The sequence below is a fragment of the Aquarana catesbeiana genome, linkage group LG11 (assembly GCF_042186555.1).
Source record: "Aquarana catesbeiana isolate 2022-GZ linkage group LG11, ASM4218655v1, whole genome shotgun sequence".
NCBI classification, from domain to species: Eukaryota; Metazoa; Chordata; class Amphibia; order Anura; family Ranidae; genus Aquarana; species Aquarana catesbeiana.
The window spans coordinates 5,797,584-5,815,777 of NC_133334.1; the positions used below are offsets into that span (position 1 = coordinate 5,797,584).

At 46.3% G+C, this 18,194-nt stretch overlaps 1 protein-coding gene across 1 annotated transcript in view; it reads left to right on the plus strand.

The window, feature by feature from the left end:
• Positions 1-2,356: 2,356 nt before the first annotated feature.
• The window catches only part of COPB1 (COPI coat complex subunit beta 1), a gene marked incomplete at its 5' end in the record, with an annotated part of 67,742 nt that continues 51,904 nt past the window's right edge, over positions 2,357-18,194 (plus strand). The window contains 4 exon segments of the mRNA XM_073603968.1: positions 2,357-2,583; positions 14,474-14,620; positions 15,174-15,403; positions 15,806-15,975. Of these exon segments, the coding sequence (XP_073460069.1) occupies positions 14,530-14,620; positions 15,174-15,403; positions 15,806-15,975 (491 nt within the window).

Genomic DNA, 18,194 nt, shown 5'->3' on the forward strand with positions numbered 1-18,194 from the left:
TTTCACCAATGTCTTTCTTCTTGTCACTCTTCCATAAAGGGCAGATTTGTGGAGAACACGACTAATAGTTGTCCTGTGGACAGATTCTCCCACCTGAGCTGTGGATCTCTGCAGCTCCTCCAGAGTTACCATGGACCTCTTGGCTCTTCTCTGATGAATGCTCTCCTTGCCCGGCCGGTCAGTTTAGGTGGACGGCCATGTCTTGGTAGGTTTGCAGTTGTGCCATACTCTTTCCATTTTCCAATGATGGATTGAACAGAGCTCCGTGAGATGTTCAAAGCTTGGGAGATTTTTTTATAACCAAACCCTGCTTTATACTTCTCCACAACTTTATCCCTGACCTGTCTGGTGTGTTCCTTGGCCTTCATGATGCTGTTTGTTCACTAAGGTTCTCTAACAAACCTCTGAGGGCTTCACAGAACAGCTGTATTTATACTGAGATTAAATGACACACAGGTGGAGTCTATTTACTAATTAGGTGACTTCTGAAGGCAATTGGTTCCACTAGATTTTAGTTAGGGGTATCAGAGTAAAGGGGGCTGAATACAAATGCCCCCCCCCCCCACACTTTTCACATATTTATTTGTATCATTTATCATTTTCCTTCCACTTCACAATTATGTGCCACTTTGTGTTGGTCTATCACATAGGGTCGCCACCTTTTCTTCAAGTCAAACCCGAACACTTTAGCGGCACACAGCAATTTTTTTTATAGTATAAACTATCCATATATTTTGCTAATAAATAACATTTCTAAGTGTATGAAGTTAATAACAAGAGTCTCCCTTTACATCAGAGTCCACAGAGTTCCCCTTTTACATCTGAACTCGCAGAGTTCCCTTTCACTGTAAGGGGGGACTCTGCAGACTCTGATGTAAGGGAGAACTCTGGGGACTCTAACATAAGGGATGCTTTGGAAATCCTGATTTAAGGGGGTTACTGAGAACTCTGATGTAAAGGGGAAATCTGATGTAAGGGGTGCTCTGAGGACCCTGATTTACCTTTGTGTACTCAGAGGCAGAAGAGAGAAGGGAGAGACTTCAATCACAGACAGGGATGGATGGTGAGCTCACTCACCCCTTGGCACCTCTCATCCAGATGTATCTGAGGCGGCTGGACTTCAAATTTCTGGCCTCAACTTTCCTTTTCTGAGACACATCCCTGGGGATTGGAGTGTGGGCAGGGGTGGGGGGGGGGGAAGAGATGCAGATCGAGCTCTCTCCTCTTCCATCTGTGTGATGTGTTTGGGAGGGGGGGGGGGGATTGTTAGTGTCGGCTTTGGGCAGTGTGAAAAAGAGTGTAACAGACACTCTCAGCTTAGACAACTGCAGCCAGCAACCCTGCTGGGAAGCCATAGTCCAGTCTAAATAAAGTGTCCGGGTTTCAGGCAGTCTGAAACCCGGACACATGATTCCAAACCCGACCTGTCCAGGTGAATCCCGGACAGGTGGCAACCCTACTATCACATAAAATCCCAATAAAATACATTTACGTTTTTGGTTGTAACATGAGAAAATGTGGAGAATTTCATGGGGTATGAATACTTTTTCAAGGCACTGTATGTTTTGCCTGTTCTACAGACCTACACTAACTCTGGCACACGTCTAGATGATGCTACAATAATAATAATATATACATTCAAAATAATATAATATATTATAAATACTAGTATTATTCAGGATTTATACTATTATTATTCACAATTTGAATGGTATATTATAATAATTATTATACAGGATTTATATATTATTATTAATAATAGTTGTAGCTGTAGTATTCTGGATTTAAATATTAATAATAATCATAAAAATAATATCAAAATCCTGAATAATACTAATGAGGATTTCTATTGTTGTTATTATTATTCAGGATTTATATTATTATTCATATTATGAATTATTATTTTGATTGTTAACATAAATCCTGAATAATAATAATATATAATTTCTAAATAATATATTATTACTACTATTATTATTCTGGCTTTATACAGTACATTATAAATATTATTATTATACAGGATGTATATATTATTATTAGTATTATTCTGGGTTAAAATATTAATAATACATATAATAACAATATATAAATGCTGAATAATAATAATCATGATTTATATTAATATTATTGTTGTTATTATTATTATTCAGGATTTATATATTATTATTCGAATTATTATCATAGATCCTAAACTAAAATAATGATATATAAATCCTGTATAATAATAATATAATATAATCCTGGTTATTAGTATGGAGTTGAGCTGTCCTCGCCGCGGCCAATCAGGTGTCACCTTTCACTCTCCGGGTCTCTGGTTGGATAATACTGGTGCCAATCAGCGCTGAGTTCGGCACAGGGTGTGGTCCGGACTCCTGACGTCACTTCCTGCGGTTTTTTAAAAACTTCCGGTCACCTAACGCGGATATCCGTCATTCTGCGTTCCAGCGTGTCTGTACTTCCGCTTTTCTGCGTTCCGGGGTGACGGAAGTTCCGGCGCTTTGTGGGCGGGGTTACGCACAGTCGATGTGTCCGGAGCTCTTCCACGTCACCGAGCCGAGACCTGCAGACACCGGGCGGGAGCAGGTAGAGTATAGGGCCCGGGGCCCTTCACATTCACCCCCCCTCCCGTGTACCGGATGTGTGTCCTCCGGGAATAGAAGCCTCAGGGGCCCCTCAGGCCGGGAGATCCGGTTCTGGGTCACCAGAGAGGAGGGAGAGGCCTGTGATAGGAGACTGTCCGAGTACAGAATGTGTCCAATCAGAAGACGAGGGAGACAAGAGACTGGCAGAGACTAGAGATGTGTGATAAGAGACTGGCAGAGACTAGAGATGTGTGATAAGAGACTGGCAGAGACTAGAGATGTGTGATAAGAGACTGGCAGAGACTAGAGATGTGTGATAAGAGACTGGCAGAGACTAGAGATGTGTGATAAGAGACTGGCAGAGACTAGAGATGTGTGATAAGAGACTGGCAGAGACTAGAGATGTGTGATAAGAGACTGGCAGAGACTAGAGATGTGTGATAAGAGACTGGCAGAGACTAGAGATGTGTGATAAGAGACTGGCAGAGACTAGAGATGTGTGATAAGAGACTGGCAGAGACTAGAGATGTGTGATAAGAGACTGGCAGAGACTAGGGATGTGTGATAAGAGACTGGCAGAGACTAGGGATGTGTGATAAGAGACTGGCAGAGACTAGGGATGTGTGATAAGAGACTGGCAGAGACTAGAGATGTGTGATAAGAGACTGGCAGAGACTAGAGATGTGTGATAAGAGACTGACAGAGACTAGAGATGTGTGATAAGAGACTGACAGAGACTAGAGATGTGTGAGACTGGCAGAGACTAGAGACGTGTGATAAGAGACTGGCAGAGACTAGAGATGTGTGAGACTGGCAGAGACTAGAGATGTGTGATAAGAGACTGGCAGAGACTAGAGATGTGTGATAAGAGACTGGCAGAGACTAGGGATGTGTGATAAGAGACTGGCAGAGACTAGAGATGTGTGATAAGAGACTGGCAGAGACTAGAGACGTGTGATAAGAGACTGGCAGAGACTAGAGATGTGTGATAAGAGACTGGCAGAGACTAGAGATGTGTGATAAGAGACTGGCAGAGACTAGAGATGTGTGATAAGAGACTGGCAGAGACTAGAGATGTGTGATAAGAGACTGGCAGAGACTAGAGATGTGTGATAAGAGACTGACAGAGACTAGAGATGTGTGAGACTGGCAGAGACTAGAGACGTGTGATAAGAGACTGGCAGAGACTAGAGACGTGTGATAAGAGACTGGCAGAGACTAGAGACGTGTGATAAGAGACTGGCAGAGACTAGAGATGTGTGATAAGAGACTGGCAGAGACTAGAGATGTGTGATAAGAGACTGGCAGAGACTAGAGATGTGTGATAAGAGACTGGCAGAGACTAGAGATGTGTGATAAGAGACTGGCAGAGACTAGAGATGTGTGATAAGAGACTGGCAGAGACTAGAGATGTGTGATAAGAGACTGGCAGAGACTAGAGATGTGTGATAAGAGACTGGCAGAGACTAGAGATGTGTGATAAGAGACTGGCAGAGACTAGAGATGTGTGATAAGAAACTGGCAGAGACTAGAGACGTGTGATAAGAGACTGGCAGAGACTAGAGATGTGTGACTGGAGACTGGCAGAGACTAGAGATGTGTGATAAGAGACTGGCAGAGACTAGGGATGTGTGATAAGAGACTGGCAGAGACTAGAGATGTGTGATAAGAGACTGGCAGAGACTAGAGATGTGTGATAAGAGACTGGCAGAGACTAGAGATGTGTGATAAGAGACTGGCAGAGACTAGAGATGTGTGATAAGAGACTGGCAGAGACTAGAGATGTGTGATAAGAGACTGGCAGAGACTAGAGATGTGTGATAAGAAACTGGCAGAGACTAGAGATGTGTGATAAGAGACTGGCAGAGACTAGGGATGTGTGATAAGAGACTGGCAGAGACTAGGGATGTGTGATAAGAGACAGGCAGAGACTAGGGATGTGTGATAAGAGACAGGCAGAGACTAGAGATGTGTGATAAGAGACTGACAGAGACTAGAGATGTGTGATAAGAGACTGGCAGAGACTAGAGATGTGTGATAAGAGACTGGCAGAGACTAGAGATGTGTGATAAGAGACTGGCAGAGACTAGAGATGTGTGATAAGAGACTGGCAGAGACTAGAGATGTGTGATAAGAGACTGGCAGAGATTAGAGATGTGTGATAAGAGACTGGCAGAGATTAGAGATGTGTGATAAGAGACTGGCAGAGACTAGAGATGTGTGATAAGAGACAGGCAGAGACTAGAGATGTGTGAGACTGGCAGAGTCTAGAGACGTGTGATAAGAGACTGGCAGAGACTAGAGATGTGTGATAAGAGACTGGCAGAGACTAGAGATGTGTGATAAGAGACTGGCAGAGACTAGAGATGTGTGATAAGAGACTGGCAGAGACTAGAGATGTGTGATAAGAGACTGGCAGAGACTAGGGATGTGTGATAAGAGACTGGCAGAGACTAGAGATGTGTGATAAGAAACTGGCAGAGACTAGAGATGTGTGATAAGAGACTGGCAGAGACTAGAGATGTGTGATAAGAGACTGGCAGAGACTAGAGATGTGTGATAAGAGACTGGCAGAGACTAGGGATGTGTGATAAGAGACTGGCAGAGACTAGAGATGTGTGATAAGAGACTGGCAGAGACTAGGGATGTGTGATAAGAGACTGGCAGAGACTAGAGATGTGTGATAAGAGACTGGCAGAGACTAGGGATGTGTGATAAGAGACTGGCAGAGACTAGAGATGTGTGATAAGAGACTGGCAGAGACTAGAGATGTGTGATAAGAAACTGGCAGAGACTAGAGATGTGTGATAAGAAACTGGCAGAGACTAGAGATGTGTGATAAGAGACTGGCAGAGACTAGAGATGTGTGATAAGAAACTGGCAGAGACTAGAGATGTGTGATAAGAGACTGGCAGAGACTAGAGATGTGTGATAAGAGACTGGCAGAGACTAGGGATGTGTGATAAGAGACTGGCAGAGACTAGAGATGTGTGATAAGAGACTGGCAGAGACTAGAGATGTGTGATAAGAGACTGGCAGAGACTAGAGATGTGTGATAAGAAACTGGCAGAGACTAGAGATGTGTGATAAGAGACTGGCAGAGACTAGAGATGTGTGATAAGAGACTGGCAGAGACTAGGGATGTGTGATAAGAGACTGGCAGAGACTAGAGATGTGTGATAAGAGACTGGCAGAGACTAGGGATGTGTGACAGGAGACTGGCAGAGACTAGGGATGTGTGATAAGAGACTGGCAGAGACTAGGGGTGTGTGATAAGAGACTGGCAGAGACTAGAGATGTGTGATAAGAGACTGGCAGAGACTAGGGATGTGTGATAAGAGACTGGCAGAGACTAGAGATGTGTGATAAGAGACTGGCAGAGACTAGGGATGTGTGACAGGAGACTGGCAGAGACTAGAGATGTGTGATAAGAGACTGGCAGAGACTAGAGATGTGTGATAAGAGACTGGCAGAGACTAGGGATGTGTGATAAGAGACTGGCAGAGACTAGAGATGTGTGATAAGAGACTGGCAGAGACTAGGGATGTGTGACTGGAGACTGGCAGAGACTAGAGATGTGTGATAAGAGACTGGCAGAGACTAGAGATGTGTGATAAGAGACTGGCAGAGACTAGAGATGTGTGATAAGAGACTGGCAGAGACTAGAGATGTGTGATAAGAGACTGGCAGAGACTAGAGATGTGTGATAAGAGACTGGCAGAGACTAGAGATGTGTGATAAGAGACTGGCAGAGACTAGGGATGTGTGATAAGAGACTGGCAGAGACTAGAGACGTGTGATAAGAGACTGGCAGAGACTAGAGATGTGTGATAAGAGACTGGCAGAGACTAGAGATGTGTGATAAGAGACTGGCAGAGACTAGGAATGTGTGATAAGAGACTGGCAGAGACTAGGGATGTGTGACTGGAGACTGGCAGAGACTAGGGATGTGTGACTGGAGACTGGCAGAGACTAGAGATGTGTGATAAGAGACTGGCAGAGACTAGAGATGTGTGATAAGAGACTGGCAGAGACTAGAGATGTGTGATAAGAGACTGGCAGAGACTAGAGATGTGTGATAAGAGACTGGCAGAGACTAGAGATGTGTGATAAGAGACTGGCAGAGACTAGAGATGTGTGATAAGAGACTGACAGAGACTAGAGATGTGTGAGACTGGCAGAGACTAGAGATGTGTGATAAGAGACTGGCAGAGACTAGAGATGTGTGATAAGAGACTGGCAGAGACTAGAGATGTGTGATAAGAGACTGGCAGAGACTAGAGATGTGTGATAAGAGACTGGCAGAGACTAGAGATGTGTGATAAGAGACTGGCAGAGACTAGGGATGTGTGATAAGAGACTGGCAGAGACTAGAGATGTGTGATAAGAGACTGGCAGAGACTAGGGATGTGTGATAAGAGACTGGCAGAGACTAGAGATGTGTGATAAGAGACTGGCAGAGACTAGGGATGTGTGAGACTGGCAGAGACTAGAGATGTGTGATAAGAGACTGGCAGAGACTAGAGATGTGTGATAAGAGACTGGCAGAGACTAGAGATGTGTGATAAGAGACTGGCAGAGACTAGAGATGTGTGATAAGAGACTGGCAGAGACTAGAGATGTGTGACTGGAGACTGGCAGAGACTAGAGACGTGTGATAAGAGACTGGCAGAGACTAGAGATGTGTGATAAGAGACTGGCAGAGACTAGAGATGTGTGATAAGAGACTGGCAGAGACTAGAGATGTGTGATAAGAGACTGGCAGAGACTAGAGATGTGTGATAAGAGACTGGCAGAGACTAGAGATGTGTGATAAGAGACTGGCAGAGACTAGAGATGTGTGATAAGAGACTGGCAGAGACTAGAGATGTGTGATAAGAGACTGGCAGAGACTAGAGATGTGTGATAAGAGACTGGCAGAGACTAGAGATGTGTGATAAGAGACTGGCAGAGACTAGAGACGTGTGATAAGAGACTGGCAGAGACTAGAGACGTGTGATAAGAGACTGGCAGAGACTAGAGATGTGTGATAAGAAACTGGCAGAGACTAGAGATGTGTGATAAGAGACTGGCAGAGACTAGAGATGTGTGATAAGAGACTGGCAGAGACTAGAGATGTGTGATAAGAGACTGGCAGAGACTAGGGATGTGTGACAGGAGACTGGCAGAGACTAGAGATGTGTGATAAGAAACTGGCAGAGACTAGAGATGTGTGATAAGAGACTGGCAGAGACTAGGGATGTGTGATAAGAGACTGGCAGAGACTAGAGATGTGTGATAAGAGACTGGCAGAGACTAGGGATGTGTGACTGGAGACTGGCAGAGACTAGAGATGTGTGATAAGAGACTGGCAGAGACTAGAGATGTGTGATAAGAGACTGGCAGAGACTAGGGATGTGTGATAAGAGACTGGCAGAGACTAGAGATGTGTGATAAGAGACTGGCAGAGACTAGGGATGTGTGATAAGAGACTGGCAGAGACTAGAGATGTGTGATAAGAGACTGGCAGAGACTAGAGATGTGTGATAAGAGACTGGCAGAGACTAGAGATGTGTGATAAGAGACTGGCAGAGACTAGAGATGTGTGATAAGAGACTGGCAGAGACTAGAGATGTGTGATAAGAGACTGGCAGAGACTAGAGATGTGTGATAAGAGACTGGCAGAGACTAGAGATGTGTGATAAGAGACTGACAGAGACTAGAGATGTGTGAGACTGGCAGAGACTAGAGACGTGTGATAAGAGACTGGCAGAGACTAGAGATGTGTGATAAGAGACTGGCAGAGACTAGAGATGTGTGATAAGAGACTGGCAGAGACTAGAGATGTGTGATAAGAGACTGGCAGAGACTAGGGATGTGTGACAGGAGACTGGCAGAGACTAGAGATGTGTGATAAGAAACTGGCAGAGACTAGAGATGTGTGATAAGAGACTGGCAGAGACTAGGGATGTGTGATAAGAGACTGGCAGAGACTAGAGATGTGTGATAAGAGACTGGCAGAGACTAGGGATGTGTGACTGGAGACTGGCAGAGACTAGAGATGTGTGATAAGAGACTGGCAGAGACTAGAGATGTGTGATAAGAGACTGGCAGAGACTAGGGATGTGTGATAAGAGACTGGCAGAGACTAGAGATGTGTGATAAGAGACTGGCAGAGACTAGAGATGTGTGATAAGAGACTGGCAGAGACTAGGGATGTGTGATAAGAGACTGGCAGAGACTAGAGATGTGTGATAAGAGACTGGCAGAGACTAGAGATGTGTGATAAGAGACTGGCAGAGACTAGAGATGTGTGATAAGAGACTGGCAGAGACTAGAGATGTGTGATAAGAGACTGGCAGAGACTAGAGATGTGTGATAAGAGACTGGCAGAGACTAGAGATGTGTGATAAGAGACTGGCAGAGACTAGAGATGTGTGATAAGAGACTGGCAGAGACTAGAGATGTGTGATAAGAAACTGGCAGAGACTAGAGACGTGTGATAAGAGACTGGCAGAGACTAGAGATGTGTGACTGGAGACTGGCAGAGACTAGAGATGTGTGATAAGAGACTGGCAGAGACTAGGGATGTGTGATAAGAGACTGGCAGAGACTAGAGATGTGTGATAAGAGACTGGCAGAGACTAGAGATGTGTGATAAGAGACTGGCAGAGACTAGAGATGTGTGATAAGAGACTGGCAGAGACTAGAGATGTGTGATAAGAGACTGGCAGAGACTAGAGATGTGTGATAAGAGACTGGCAGAGACTAGAGATGTGTGATAAGAAACTGGCAGAGACTAGAGATGTGTGATAAGAGACTGGCAGAGACTAGGGATGTGTGATAAGAGACTGGCAGAGACTAGGGATGTGTGATAAGAGACAGGCAGAGACTAGGGATGTGTGATAAGAGACAGGCAGAGACTAGAGATGTGTGATAAGAGACTGACAGAGACTAGAGATGTGTGATAAGAGACTGGCAGAGACTAGAGATGTGTGATAAGAGACTGGCAGAGACTAGAGATGTGTGATAAGAGACTGGCAGAGACTAGAGATGTGTGATAAGAGACTGGCAGAGACTAGAGATGTGTGATAAGAGACTGGCAGAGATTAGAGATGTGTGATAAGAGACTGGCAGAGATTAGAGATGTGTGATAAGAGACTGGCAGAGACTAGAGATGTGTGATAAGAGACAGGCAGAGACTAGAGATGTGTGAGACTGGCAGAGTCTAGAGACGTGTGATAAGAGACTGGCAGAGACTAGAGATGTGTGATAAGAGACTGGCAGAGACTAGAGATGTGTGATAAGAGACTGGCAGAGACTAGAGATGTGTGATAAGAGACTGGCAGAGACTAGAGATGTGTGATAAGAGACTGGCAGAGACTAGGGATGTGTGATAAGAGACTGGCAGAGACTAGAGATGTGTGATAAGAAACTGGCAGAGACTAGAGATGTGTGATAAGAGACTGGCAGAGACTAGAGATGTGTGATAAGAGACTGGCAGAGACTAGAGATGTGTGATAAGAGACTGGCAGAGACTAGGGATGTGTGATAAGAGACTGGCAGAGACTAGAGATGTGTGATAAGAGACTGGCAGAGACTAGGGATGTGTGATAAGAGACTGGCAGAGACTAGAGATGTGTGATAAGAGACTGGCAGAGACTAGGGATGTGTGATAAGAGACTGGCAGAGACTAGAGATGTGTGATAAGAGACTGGCAGAGACTAGAGATGTGTGATAAGAAACTGGCAGAGACTAGAGATGTGTGATAAGAAACTGGCAGAGACTAGAGATGTGTGATAAGAGACTGGCAGAGACTAGAGATGTGTGATAAGAAACTGGCAGAGACTAGAGATGTGTGATAAGAGACTGGCAGAGACTAGAGATGTGTGATAAGAGACTGGCAGAGACTAGGGATGTGTGATAAGAGACTGGCAGAGACTAGAGATGTGTGATAAGAGACTGGCAGAGACTAGAGATGTGTGATAAGAGACTGGCAGAGACTAGAGATGTGTGATAAGAAACTGGCAGAGACTAGAGATGTGTGATAAGAGACTGGCAGAGACTAGAGATGTGTGATAAGAGACTGGCAGAGACTAGGGATGTGTGATAAGAGACTGGCAGAGACTAGAGATGTGTGATAAGAGACTGGCAGAGACTAGGGATGTGTGACAGGAGACTGGCAGAGACTAGGGATGTGTGATAAGAGACTGGCAGAGACTAGGGGTGTGTGATAAGAGACTGGCAGAGACTAGAGATGTGTGATAAGAGACTGGCAGAGACTAGGGATGTGTGATAAGAGACTGGCAGAGACTAGAGATGTGTGATAAGAGACTGGCAGAGACTAGGGATGTGTGACAGGAGACTGGCAGAGACTAGAGATGTGTGATAAGAGACTGGCAGAGACTAGAGATGTGTGATAAGAGACTGGCAGAGACTAGGGATGTGTGATAAGAGACTGGCAGAGACTAGAGATGTGTGATAAGAGACTGGCAGAGACTAGGGATGTGTGACTGGAGACTGGCAGAGACTAGAGATGTGTGATAAGAGACTGGCAGAGACTAGAGATGTGTGATAAGAGACTGGCAGAGACTAGAGATGTGTGATAAGAGACTGGCAGAGACTAGAGATGTGTGATAAGAGACTGGCAGAGACTAGAGATGTGTGATAAGAGACTGGCAGAGACTAGAGATGTGTGATAAGAGACTGGCAGAGACTAGGGATGTGTGATAAGAGACTGGCAGAGACTAGAGACGTGTGATAAGAGACTGGCAGAGACTAGAGATGTGTGATAAGAGACTGGCAGAGACTAGAGATGTGTGATAAGAGACTGGCAGAGACTAGGAATGTGTGATAAGAGACTGGCAGAGACTAGGGATGTGTGACTGGAGACTGGCAGAGACTAGGGATGTGTGACTGGAGACTGGCAGAGACTAGAGATGTGTGATAAGAGACTGGCAGAGACTAGAGATGTGTGATAAGAGACTGGCAGAGACTAGAGATGTGTGATAAGAGACTGGCAGAGACTAGAGATGTGTGATAAGAGACTGGCAGAGACTAGAGATGTGTGATAAGAGACTGACAGAGACTAGAGATGTGTGAGACTGGCAGAGACTAGAGATGTGTGATAAGAGACTGGCAGAGACTAGAGATGTGTGATAAGAGACTGGCAGAGACTAGAGATGTGTGATAAGAGACTGGCAGAGACTAGAGATGTGTGATAAGAGACTGGCAGAGACTAGAGATGTGTGATAAGAGACTGGCAGAGACTAGGGATGTGTGATAAGAGACTGGCAGAGACTAGAGATGTGTGATAAGAGACTGGCAGAGACTAGGGATGTGTGATAAGAGACTGGCAGAGACTAGAGATGTGTGATAAGAGACTGGCAGAGACTAGGGATGTGTGAGACTGGCAGAGACTAGAGATGTGTGATAAGAGACTGGCAGAGACTAGAGATGTGTGATAAGAGACTGGCAGAGACTAGAGATGTGTGATAAGAGACTGGCAGAGACTAGAGATGTGTGATAAGAGACTGGCAGAGACTAGAGATGTGTGACTGGAGACTGGCAGAGACTAGAGACGTGTGATAAGAGACTGGCAGAGACTAGAGATGTGTGATAAGAGACTGGCAGAGACTAGAGATGTGTGATAAGAGACTGGCAGAGACTAGAGATGTGTGATAAGAGACTGGCAGAGACTAGAGATGTGTGATAAGAGACTGGCAGAGACTAGAGATGTGTGATAAGAGACTGGCAGAGACTAGAGATGTGTGATAAGAGACTGGCAGAGACTAGAGATGTGTGATAAGAGACTGGCAGAGACTAGAGATGTGTGATAAGAGACTGGCAGAGACTAGAGATGTGTGATAAGAGACTGGCAGAGACTAGAGACGTGTGATAAGAGACTGGCAGAGACTAGAGACGTGTGATAAGAGACTGGCAGAGACTAGAGATGTGTGATAAGAAACTGGCAGAGACTAGAGATGTGTGATAAGAGACTGGCAGAGACTAGAGATGTGTGATAAGAGACTGGCAGAGACTAGAGATGTGTGATAAGAGACTGGCAGAGACTAGGGATGTGTGACAGGAGACTGGCAGAGACTAGAGATGTGTGATAAGAAACTGGCAGAGACTAGAGATGTGTGATAAGAGACTGGCAGAGACTAGGGATGTGTGATAAGAGACTGGCAGAGACTAGAGATGTGTGATAAGAGACTGGCAGAGACTAGGGATGTGTGACTGGAGACTGGCAGAGACTAGAGATGTGTGATAAGAGACTGGCAGAGACTAGAGATGTGTGATAAGAGACTGGCAGAGACTAGGGATGTGTGATAAGAGACTGGCAGAGACTAGAGATGTGTGATAAGAGACTGGCAGAGACTAGGGATGTGTGATAAGAGACTGGCAGAGACTAGAGATGTGTGATAAGAGACTGGCAGAGACTAGAGATGTGTGATAAGAGACTGGCAGAGACTAGAGATGTGTGATAAGAGACTGGCAGAGACTAGAGATGTGTGATAAGAGACTGGCAGAGACTAGAGATGTGTGATAAGAGACTGGCAGAGACTAGAGATGTGTGATAAGAGACTGGCAGAGACTAGAGATGTGTGATAAGAGACTGACAGAGACTAGAGATGTGTGAGACTGGCAGAGACTAGAGACGTGTGATAAGAGACTGGCAGAGACTAGAGATGTGTGATAAGAGACTGGCAGAGACTAGAGATGTGTGATAAGAGACTGGCAGAGACTAGAGATGTGTGATAAGAGACTGGCAGAGACTAGGGATGTGTGACAGGAGACTGGCAGAGACTAGAGATGTGTGATAAGAAACTGGCAGAGACTAGAGATGTGTGATAAGAGACTGGCAGAGACTAGGGATGTGTGATAAGAGACTGGCAGAGACTAGAGATGTGTGATAAGAGACTGGCAGAGACTAGGGATGTGTGACTGGAGACTGGCAGAGACTAGAGATGTGTGATAAGAGACTGGCAGAGACTAGAGATGTGTGATAAGAGACTGGCAGAGACTAGGGATGTGTGATAAGAGACTGGCAGAGACTAGAGATGTGTGATAAGAGACTGGCAGAGACTAGAGATGTGTGATAAGAGACTGGCAGAGACTAGGGATGTGTGATAAGAGACTGGCAGAGACTAGAGATGTGTGATAAGAGACTGGCAGAGACTAGAGATGTGTGATAAGAGACTGGCAGAGACTAGAGATGTGTGATAAGAGACTGGCAGAGACTAGAGATGTGTGATAAGAGACTGGCAGAGACTAGAGATGTGTGATAAGAGACTGGCAGAGACTAGAGATGTGTGATAAGAGACTGGCAGAGACTAGGGATGTGTGATAAGAGACTGGCAGAGACTAGAGATGTGTGATAAGAGACTGGCAGAGACTAGGGATGTGTGATAAGAGACTGGCAGAGACTAGAGATGTGTGATAAGAGACTGGCAGAGACTAGAGATGTGTGATAAGAGACTGGCAGAGACTAGGGATGTGTGATAAGAGACTGGCAGAGACTAGGGATGTGTGATAAGAGACTGGCAGAGACTAGGGATGTGTGATAAGAGACTGGCAGAGACTAGAGATGTGTGATAAGAGACTGACAGAGACTAGAGATGTGTGATAAGAGACTGGCAGAGACTAGAGATGTGTGATAAGAGACTGGCAGAGACTAGGGATGTGTGACAGGAGACTGGCAGAGACTAGAGATGTGTGATAAGAGACTGGCAGAGACTAGGGATGTGTGATAAGAGACTGGCAGAGACTAGAGATGTGTAGTAAAGTTGGATGGGGGGGGAGGGGTCCGGCCTATTTGTAAGGTGGGGGGGGGGGAGGGGTGATCAGGCTTGTAAAGTGGTCTTGTACTCAGTGACAGTTTGTCTTTTCTTATCTTGTCTGTCCTCCAGGGCCACCGACCTGCCGCACAGCGATCCCTATTGGACGGCGTAGAGAAGTGGCAGCCATGACGGCAGCAGAGAATGTTTGTTACACCCTCATCAATGTCCCCATGGACTCCGAGCCTCCGTCTGAGATCAGCCTGAAGACCGACCTGGGTAAGGACCGCCCCCTATCAGAGGAATGATAGCTCTCACTGCATTGGCTGGGAGAGGTCACATGGTGTCAGACCTCCAGCTCTCACTACATTGGCTGGGAGAGGTCACATGGTGTCAGACCTCCAGCTCTCACTACATTGGCTGGGAGAGGTCACATGGTGTCAGACCTCCAGCTCTCACTGCATTGGCTGGGAGAGGTCACATGGTGTCAGAGTGATAGAGTCCAGAATGTGTTTTTCTTTTTTTTTCTATAGTGTAATAAGAGGCAGGACTGTGTTGTATAATTATTGCTTCTTACATATTATAGTTTGTATAGGCTGTGTCCCCCGCTGGGGGGGGGGGGGGTGTCACCCAAACAGAAATTGAATGGCAATCAAAAATGATACAGTTGTCACCAGAACAGCAATAGAGGTGAAATCCTCCAATGGGGACACCTCATCTAAGGGGAAGTTCTCCTGTCACTTCCTGTTGTGTGTCCTGGACAGGATGTGAAGGGAAATCTCCCCCAGAGGGGTGACAGATGGGATTGTGATGTTTTTCTGTCTCTCTGCAGAGAAGGGAGATGTGAAGTCCAAGACGGAGGCTCTGAAGAAGGTGATCATTATGATCCTGAATGGAGAGAAGCTCCCGGGACTCCTGATGACCATCATCCGCTTCGTCCTCCCCCTCCAGGATCACACCATCAAGAAGCTTCTCCTCGTCTTCTGGGAGATCGTCCCCAAAACCACCCCAGACGGGAAACTGCTGCAGGAGATGATTCTCGTCTGTGACGCCTACAGGAAGGTGAGTCCCACCTACCATGGACTCCTCATCACCGGGTCTCTGGGCTTCTCTAGGCAATGCAGGCAGATCATGGCTGGTGGGAGGGGCCGGCAGGGGGCTGTACAGAGCATCCTGAATACATCTCAGTACTCCTCTCAAGAGCTTTCAGTCCTGATGCAAGCAGTGGGTGGGGTAGTGGGAGGAGCTATGCAAATAATAAAAAGCCTTGATGGGTGGGTGTCAGGGGGAGTGGGCGTTGCTAGGCAAGCTGTATTTGCATGCAGACCGCCCACCTGTGATGCTGAACTTTCATGATTGGAGGAACTGAAATCCAATGCATTAAAAGAGGCGGGACAGTCAAGCTGGGGAGGAAAGATCTTCTCTTTATACAATGTACTTATTGTATCCCCCCCCCCCCACTAGGATCTCCAACACCCCAACGAGTTCATCCGTGGCTCCACCCTGCGTTTCCTGTGTAAGTTGAAGGAAGCGGAGCTGCTGGAACCCCTAATGCCGGCCATCCGGGCGTGTCTGGAGCACCGCCACAGTTATGTCCGACGGAACGCTGTGCTCGCCATTTATACCATATACAGGTGAGAGCATCTACTTGTGATGTCTGACTCCTCCCCTCAGGGCGGGGCTTCCTTTGCTGAATTATAGGTCATATATACAGGTGAGACGAGCATCTGCTAGTGATGTCTGACCCCTCCCCTCAGGGAGGGGCTTTCTGCTGTCTCCTGTTTTTGATATGTAGGTCATATATACCATGTACAGTTGAGAGCATGTGCTAGTGATGCCTGACCCCTCCCCTCAGGGTGGGGCTTCCTGCTGTCTTCTGTCTTGACATGTTGGTTATAAATACCATATACAGGTGAGAGCAATTTACTAGTGATGTCTGACTCCTCCCCTCAGGGCGGGCATCCTGTCCTGATATATGCGTCTTATACAGTGAGGGGGAAAAAAAAGTATTTGATCGGCTGCTGATTCTGTAGGTTTGCCCACTGACAAAAAACGATCGGTCTATAATTTTATTGGTTGGTTTATTATAACAGTGAGAGACAGAAGAACAACAAAAATATCCAGAAAAACACATTTCATAAAAGTTATAAATTGATTTGCATTTTAATGAGTAAAATAAGTATTTGAACCCTGCACCAAACATGACTTAGTAGTTGGTGGAGAAACCCTTGTTGGTGATCACAGAGGTCAGACGTTTCTTGGAGTTGGCCTCCAGGTTTGCACACATCTCAGGAGGGATTTTGTCCTCTTTGCAGATCTTCTCCAAGTCATTAAAGTGGGGTTCCACTCAAAAGAAAAAAAAAAAAAACTACATGAAAAATCCTAAAAAAAAAAAAAAAATACAAAAAAACATTTGGATATTTTTTTTTTTACTTACCTCTAAATGCCTGTTGCTAGGGGGGTCCCTCGTAGTCTGCCTGTTCCTTTGCCTGGGCTGGTGACATCGCTTCCCCCTCGGCACAGGAAGGGCTCAGCTCTGCTCCCTCCCTCCTGTCAATCATCTGGGACCCATTACAGGTCCCAGGTGACTGAGCGGCCAATCGCGGCACTCGGCGCAGTAGGTGCCAGGCTGTGAAGCCACAGCCCGGCGCCCACAGTTGCAATGCCGAACGGAGGGGGAGATGAGCGGGGCTTCGATCCCCCGCATCGCTGGACCCAGGGACAGGTAAGTGTCCAATTAAAATTCAGCAGCTGCAGTATTTGTAGCTGCTGACTTTTTTAATTTTTTTTTTTTTGACTGGAACTCCTCTTTAAGGTTTCCAGGCTGACGTCTGGTAACTCGAACCTTCAGCTCCCTCCACATATTTTCTATGGGATTAAGGTCTGGAGACTGGCTAGGCCACTCCAGGACCTTAATGTGCTTCTTCTTGAGCCACTCCTTTGTTTCCTTGGCCGTGTGTTTTGGGTCATTGTTATGCTGGAAGACCCATCCATGACCCATTTTCAATGCCCTGGCTGAGGGAAGGAGGTTCTCACCCAAGATTTGATGGTACATGGCCCCGTCCATCCTCCCTTTGATGCAGTGAAGTTGTCCTGTCCCCTTAGCAGAAACACACCCCCAAAGCATAAAGTTTCCACCTCCATGTATGACGGTGGGGGATGGTGTTCTTGGGGTCATAGGACCTCCATGTATGATGGTGGGGGATGGTGTTCTTGGGGTCATAGGACCTCCATGTATGACGGTGGGGGATGGTGTTCTTGTGGTCATAGGTCCTCCATGTATGACGGTGGGGGATGGTGTTCTTGTGGTCATAGGACCTCCATGTATGATGGTGGGGGATGGTGTTCTTGGGGTCATAGGACCTCCATGTATGACGGTGGGGGATGGTGTTCTTGGGGTCATAGGACCTCCATGTATGACGGTGGGGGATGGTGTTCTTGGGGTCATAGGACCTCCATGTATGACGGTGGGGGATGGTGTTCTTGGGGTCATAGGACCTCCATGTATGACGGTGGGGGATGGTGTTCTTGTGGTCATAGGACCTCCATGTATGACGGTGGGGGATGGTGTTCTTGGGGTCATAGGCAGCATTCCTCCTCCTCCAAACACGATGAGTTGAGTTGATGCCAAAGATCTTGATTTTGGTCTCCTCTGACCACAACACTTTCCCCCAGTTCTCCTCTGAATTATTCGATGTTCATAAGTAATCTTCAGATGGACCTGTACATGTGATTTCCTGAGCAGGAGGACCTTGCGGGGGCTGCAGGATTTCAGCCCCTCACGGTGTAGTGTGTTACCGATTGTTTTCTTGGTGACTATGGTCCCAGCTGAGATCATTGACAAGATTCTCCC